Source organism: Elaeis guineensis, chromosome 6 (genome assembly GCF_000442705.2).
Source record: "Elaeis guineensis isolate ETL-2024a chromosome 6, EG11, whole genome shotgun sequence".
Lineage (NCBI taxonomy): Eukaryota > Viridiplantae > Streptophyta > Magnoliopsida > Arecales > Arecaceae > Elaeis > Elaeis guineensis.
In genome coordinates this window covers 11405337-11413227 of record NC_025998.2, presented here as the reverse complement: position 1 = coordinate 11413227, position 7891 = coordinate 11405337, and the positions used below count along the sequence as shown (strand labels likewise).

At 37.3% G+C, this 7891-nt stretch overlaps 1 protein-coding gene across 1 annotated transcript; it reads right to left on the bottom strand.

Moving 5' to 3' along the window:
* Positions 1 to 6126: 6126 nt before the first annotated feature.
* Positions 6127 to 7560, bottom strand: LOC105047260 (serine/threonine-protein kinase-like protein CR4). Its single transcript, XM_010926105.4, has one exon. It carries the CDS (start codon positions 7536 to 7538, stop codon positions 6528 to 6530), a length of 1011 nt encoding a protein of 336 aa, XP_010924407.4. The 5' UTR covers positions 7539 to 7560; the 3' UTR covers positions 6127 to 6527.
* Positions 7561 to 7891: the final 331 nt, after the last annotated feature.

Sequence of the window (7891 nt, the reverse complement as noted above, 5' to 3'; positions counted from 1 at the left end):
GACGGTTACAAACATCGCTATCAGTCTGTTGCACCCTCCGCTTATAAAAGAGGGACCCAGATACGTTATTTTCTCAGCTCTAATTTCTATCTCAAAACTCTGCTAAAATTTTCGTTCAAGCACTCCATTCTTTTTGAGGCAGAGAACTGACTTGAGCGCCGGAGGGTCTTGCCGGAGCACCCCCAACTCCGGTTTAGACTTCCTTTGCAGGTCCCAGCGGTGACCGCGGCTCCCTCGACTCCAGCTTCTCCGACGCCGGCAGATTTTTGCACCAACACTAATAATTTATTTATTATTGTTTCAGGCCAGTCTCCATCGGTGGTGAGGTGAGGGTGAGGTCCATTGAAGAACCTCGCTCTAGAGCATTGAAGACACGAGTACCCGAGACAGCATCTCCGTATTGAGATACCACCCGACTACACTAGGCCCATTAGAGGATAGTACGAGTCGTGGCAGATCGAGCTGGGCATCCTATGCTGCAGCTATGCCTCCGTGATGCTTTTCGATTGACGTCACGTTGTACGAGCTCAGAGAGAAATTTTTTACACTCAGTTACAAGTAAAATAAATTATACTGTGAATATTTAATTAGCATAATTTTCTTCTAATATTTATTATTGGCAGGATGTATTTGATATTATTGATTTTGAGGAAGATCGCGTGCGGTAAACTGTGGACGTTCATTTATGTTTACGTTTCAAGTAGTATCGCCACCGCATTCATTAGTATTGGTACCATGTGATGCAGGACCATGGAGTGGAGGCAGCACGGCAGTGACCCTTTGATAGTATCATTATGGATGATTGGACTCTCGTATGCTGGCATACGAGGATCTGGCATATCAGGTTACACATTCCAATTTTTTTTTTTAGAGTTTAATGATTGAATCATTTATTCTTAAATTTAATTTGTTACCTACTAATTTGACTGCTAACTGTACAGAGACGATATGCCTAGAACACTGCGAATCGGACAAGATAGACCGTATAGCATTGTGGGGGTTTGAGGTCGTTCGCTCGTCATATAGAGCAGATGGTAAGTAACTTCTAATTTGCATATTTTAACTCTCTAACTATTTAAATTTTTTTAATTAATTATTCTTAAATTGCAAAGAGATGCAGAGAGTGGCGAGCTTCCTGGTAAGATTGATATCTACCAGCAGACCCACTAGCGATGGTCAGGGGAGTAGATGACGGAGAGCCAGGGGTATTTTGTAAATTTTTTTAATTATTTTTTTTATTTACAGTTTGATTTTTAGTATAAAATTAAAATAGCTATAACTTTAATTTTCAAGATCGTATGATAAGCATCAAATCCCAATCTATCTCTGAGGGCTCGACCGCAGCCACAGATAACGAGATCTGTGATCAAGTGCTTAGTACGAAATCCTGTTATGTTAGGAGTCTAGGGTATGGGATCAGTGCTCCCTCATCCTCACGCTCATCCAGGGCTGACATCCATACTGCCTGCGATGCTCGACTGGTGGAGGTGCAGAGGCAGACTACTGAGAATCGATAGTGAATTGAGCAACGAGCTGATGAGTTGGCTGCACGTATTGACGAGTATTAGCTACTCCAGACCCAGATGATGGAGTGGATAGCACAGATAGAGTGGATGATGCAGCTGATGAGACGGTAGTAGACCGATCCGAGCTCTTCCGAGCACTCTCCTTTTCCAACCCGTTCTTCTTCTGTAGATGCTGACACTTGACAGCCTCTTTATGTAGTTTTTTATTTTTATTTCAGATCTCTTGTAATTTTAATTTAATATAATAAAATGATGAAATTTATTTATAGATTTATTGTGTAAATTTTTTATTTTTATTTTATATATTATAAATAAAAAATATTATAAATATAAATTAAAAATATATATTCATAAATTATTTTAAAAAATATGCATAAATTTTTAACAATGAAATTATTTTTGATGAAATATTGGTCACCAAAGAATATATTAGTGACGAAAAAATTGATCGTAAATAATTTTTTTAATAAATTTAAAAATATTAAAATTTTATATTAAATTAATAGTAATAAAAATAATTTTATCATAAATAATTAATAATTTAGTAGCAATAAAAATTTATGTCAAAAATTGTGATATTTGCGATGAAATATTTACGTCACTAATATTTTTTTTAAATCTAAATTTTATAAAAAATTTTAATTAAACTAATAGCGACGAAAGTTATTTATCGTAAATAAATTATTTTTTATTAGCGACGTAATATTTTATCGTAAATTATTTTTTTGTATAATTAAATTTTTATCATAAATAATTTTTGAAAAATATTTTTTTAATGATGAAAATTTTAATCGGTAATATAGATTATTGATGACGAAAATTTTTTTCATCGTAAAAAATTATCAATGATGTCATTATTTGTGACTAAATATTAGCGACGATAATTTCATCGCTAATAACTATTACTGATAAAAATTAATTATTAGCAATAAATTTTTTTCATCGCTAATATTCTGTTTTGTTGTAGTGATATTTTTTAAGTCAGATCTAGATTGTTTGAATTTTGACTCGACCCGATCCGACTCAATTCATAGAGATTTTTGGATTAATTTGGATCTTGAGATAAATGACTCGATCTAATCTGATCCGATCCATACCTAATATGAGATTTGAACACTCATCTAAATGGCTGAACTCAAATCCATCTTGAGTCTCAATGTATATTTTCATCCCAGTTGAGCTTATTTTGTGTCAGCACAGACTGTTGGGGTTCTCTTTATTTCATAACATGTTAATCCATGTTGCAACTCAGATCTTGCTGGTCCTCGAATATTTTTTTTGATGTAACAAAAATATGTTGGATCACATACAATATTAGAAGTAGCACTGCTTTTGTTCTGTCAAGATTCCCTCACTCTCTCTGTTTCTGTTACATGAATGTTAATTTTGATTAAGACTGCTTTAATATTTATTGCTCTTGAAAATACATTCTATTGATTTTTAGATTTTTATCTTTTAAAATTTTGTTAGAATATTTTGAATTTAAATTAACCAAATCTGGAGTAGTGGTAAGAAAAATGTTATTAGACTTTTATATTTTCGGGTGAAGAGTGTGGGACATGGGAACTCTAACAGTCTCATATATCATGATCAAAATTTTATAGATCAGAATTTTTATAAATTTAGTACACAATGCCCTCTCACTAGCTTTTCTCGATTCCTCTACCTTTTTAGGTAAAATAATTTCTCTATTTACTATAAATAAAACAAATTGTAACTTGAGTGCTGTCTTGGACAATTAGACCTATAACAATATACTCTTGATTTCCTACTTTATGATAAGTTTATAGGATGGACTACAATATTTTCTCTCAAAAGGCATATTTCTGTACCAACGATTTTTATTATTGTTTAATTAAAGTCACAGTATTGAAAAGTAGAAATTCTTAACATTTAGATATAAAAATAATAAGTTAAAAGTAATTAGGAATATTACTTAGCTCTAGGTTTTTCTATATCTTATCTTGTAGATTTCTTCTTTTAATCTATTTAATGATTTTTTTATCTTAATTCAGATTTTTTGTCTTATGGTTTCAAACCTATGTTTCTTTTATTTTATTTATTATAACTCTTTTTTTTTGCCAAGAACTTACAAGTTCAACCATTTTTGTCAGCATTTGCTAATTTTTATTGATATTTTTGAATTTTTTCATATATGTAAACAAAATTAGATTTGGTCTCCTATAGTTATAGGTATATCTTAAATATTCGTAATCAATTCTCTAATCACAAGATCTGATAGAATTTTTTTGAAGTTAGATTTTTTTGAATAGTATGTTATAAGCTATAAGAAGACAACTTTTATTGTGCCACCTAAAAGTTTAAGACATATAGCCTTTTGAAAAGAAGTTTGGATGGGTAAGTGAACCCTATGCCATTACTTATATAACTTTTTTTATTATTCTTTCTTATAATTTTTGATGTTTGATAGCAACTTGTGCACACATTCTTTTCTTCGAAACGGGTATCATTTGCAATTGAATACAATAAGCTTTTCAATTACTTGTTTCCTATAAATAAAGAGAATAATAAATTCATTAACAAAAGTTGATTAAATCCTGTAGTAGTGCAAATAAAGTTGCTTATAGATCTTCTACTTATTAATTTTATTATTTATAATTCAGATCCGATCTGATCCGAATATGAACCGAACTCATATTTTATGAATCGGAGTCGAGTTATATATAGATCCGATCCGACCCAAATGACTCGTTGGATCAAGAAATTTGATCATGAATATGATCCGATCCGATCAGATATTTTATTGAGTTGGATTTGGATCCAATATTCTGATCCGATCAAAAAATCAGATCGGATCGGAATCACTTATGTCACGATCCAACCTGACCTATTTGTACCCCTAATGTAAAGCAACCCTTAGGCAAAACAATATCAAAATGATCATTGAAGTGAGAATTGGGGTAAGAGCATATGTTTTTTCATGAAGCATTAGCTAGGCCAAATTGAAACCTTAAAAGAGTGTTGCTTCTATTGGGGAGATATAAATTGTAATAAAGTTACTACCAAAACAAAACCCCAAAATTATAAATTCCTCATTTTATTTGCAACAATGTTAGCTTAAAGGAAATAAATTGGAGTAATCAGATCATTTCTTGTGTTCGTCTTGGTTCGAGAAGATTAATTGAATTCATTTGCAGCCACTAAACTGATTGCTTCGCAGCAGGAACAAGCCGTGTGGAAAGTGAGGAAGAGAATTCAAACCAAAAGCATTAATTAGTTATAGTTACATCTACATCCTCCTCATCCCATTGACTCTTTTGTTTAGTATTTGATCTTTTGTTTTTTATTTTTGCATTAATTAGAATCTCGCAGGATACATATTATATATTCCAGACATCACAATAACCAGTGAACTCCAAAGCTAACCCTTTTTTGTCACATTTCTTTGCACACACTCGTCCTGTCCACTAACTCAAGCGATCAGCATATCGATGCCCTTTTCACAAGGATGATCAGTACGTAGCGTGTCAATGTGACAATGCCTAAAGGAGCTTGGCAATTGCAGGTAAAGATGTAGTTAAAACTTAAAATCAGTGGCTGTTGTTATTGCCACGAATTTACTGCATTTGGAAATAAATCTGGCCAAATCAAGCAGGGCAGCGAATCATGCAGGAGCCATTGATGCCAGCTCTTGTGCATCTATTCCAGTGATGATCACAAGCAACTGAAATCCAAGAGTCCAAATAGAAATAACATGCTATCAAAGAAAAAGAAAAAGGACAAAAGAAGATAAAGCTGGGTGCATAACCTTTTCTTTTTAGTAACAAATCCGCTGCCAACCAAAACCTTGCCCATCACGACAATGGATTCGGGTTGTATCTTTCGCGCAACAGAATGATCGATCTTCTTTTGCGACGTCATTCATCATGACGTCAGTCATCAGATTGTGCTCTGCATAAATCTCAAAGCACTCCTAACTCCTTTATTCATCCCGCACATATGCCAAAGTGACCATTGCATGATCCTCAATGGGGGTTTTGTGCGAAGGAAGGTGAATCCTCCATTCCTGTGAAAGATACAACTCCTGCCTTACGATAATAGGACTGATGAAAAAAAATGGTTCATGGTCAAATTTAATTTATTCGACAATTTATAAGATTAGTTCACATAGAAATCCTTATGTAAATAATTGCAGAAGGCTGGGGTGTGTAACTGTCTTCACAACCTGTTCGTCGTTAATCTATGCTAAAGTATCTTGACTTGATTTGCTTTATGTCCTGGAAGGAGTTTCAAAACTAGCTTTCACCAATACACACCATGAATCATCTAGCCGGAATGGATTGAGCGAGGCCTGAAGTTAAAGCATGAGCAATGCTGAGTATATTGAACGCCCAACTAAATCTTCCTGGCCCGGCCCGGCCCGGCCCGAGTATAACATGATTCGTGGTAGTCTAAATCCCAATCTGAGACACTCCCCGAAATGGAGAAAAATAACAACAATATAACTAGTACAGACAACCAGACTTTAGGAGGGATTCTAGAGCCGGACTTAAACATGAGATATCAGGCAAAGGTTGGGATGAGACGGGCTGAGATAAGCATTATGTGAGCTATCGATACAAAATTTCAGTCGTGTCATCTACAATAGTTTAAATTGGCAACCTATTTTCAGCATCATAAAAATATAAAAAATTAACTTACATGTTTATAATTCATCTGTTGATAAACCAATCTATTTACACCAGCCAGCTAAAGTTAAAAACTCTCAATAATTATAAGGCAACAGTATCGGGCAAGCATTAATGCTTAACATCGACAGCTTTAAAACTGGTGTTTATGGCATGATCATCTCAACAATGACCATTTCGCATCCCCCAACCATGGTTACAGTACAATGGATTTCCACAAATTTGTATCATCCAGGAAATGATGGGAAGACTTACGTTGCATGACCGTCTCACTCTGGTTCAGACCCAAACAAAAGAGGATATTATCAAACCATGGCCATTCGTCCCACTTCCCTAAAAAATCTCCCTACTTTCAAACATAAGGATACTCTTCCAAGCTGCTCAAAATGGCCGCCACATGAGACATCGAAGGCCTATTCTTCCTCCCATTACCAACGCACGCCGACGCCACCTTCGCCATCCTTGCCAAAGGCTTCATGTCCATCGGCACACTTAGTTTCTTGTCCAACACCTCCCCAACCTTTCCTTCCCTTATCAAAGGCAAAGCCCAAGCAACCACCATTCCCCCTTCACTCCTCCTGCCACTCAAAAGTTCCAGTAACACCACCCCAAATGCATACACATCATTCTCTTTGCACACACCCCACCCCTCCCCATCCACATACCCCACCATCCCCCTCCTCTCCTCAGGCCCCATTAAAAAAGAGAGCCCATAGTCGCAAACTCCAGCACCAAAGTTGGTATCAATCATAACGTTGCTAGGCTTGATGCACCCATGCACGACGCCAGGTGCATTCCCTTCATGCAGGTGCTCGACGCCCCGTGCTACCCCTGCCGCAATCCTTATCCGAATCCCCCAGTTTAACGGCTCCGGTGGCGGCAAGCCGTCGCCGGTCATCCCATGCAAGTGGTACTCGAGGCTCTTCATACCCACAAACTCGGAGATGATGACCCGCTCGCCCGGTGCCTCGGAGAAACCTATGATGGGGACAACGTTAGGATGGTTGGCAAGGGAGAGCGACCGGATCCTGGAGGAGAAGCTGACGCCGGGGTTGCCGAGGACAAGGTGGGGATGGATGCGTTTCACGGCGAAGACGTCGATGGTCGCCGAGATGGCCTTGTAGACGGTCCCAAGGTGGCCTTTGCCGACGATTCGGGACCGATGGAATCCATCGGTGGCGGCCTCGATTTCGCTTAGTGGAAGGGACTGGGCATGCAGTGCAGCGGGAAGGATGGTGTCGTCGGTGTCGACGGCGTGGCGCTTCTTGCAGAGGATGAAGAGGATGACAGAGAGGATGAGGAGAGCGATGCAGATGATGGCAACAAGGACGTCTTGGGCGGTGGTGGAGCTATGGTGGCTCATGGTCGCTTTCTTAATTCCTTTTTCTTTTTATTTGTAAGAAAGAACCAAGGGGGACGTCTAGATAAAAGAAGTATAAAGAGCAAGCTTCTCTGTTGGTGTAGAATTAGGTGAAGGGTGTTGGGCTTCCAATTAGAGCTTTTTATGCTGTTTGTTATAACCAACATGGACATTGGCTTTTCGTCAAGGTGGGCAGGTAGAGCGAGAGGACTTTGTCTGTGTAATGGTCGATTGGTGCACCAACCCACTGGAGAACGACTTTGATGGAGAGCTCCTTTAGGCCAAGTATAAAACGACAGGCGACGGAAGTGTGTGAACACAGGGAGGAGCCACAGAATCATGGCAGTGCAGTGCAA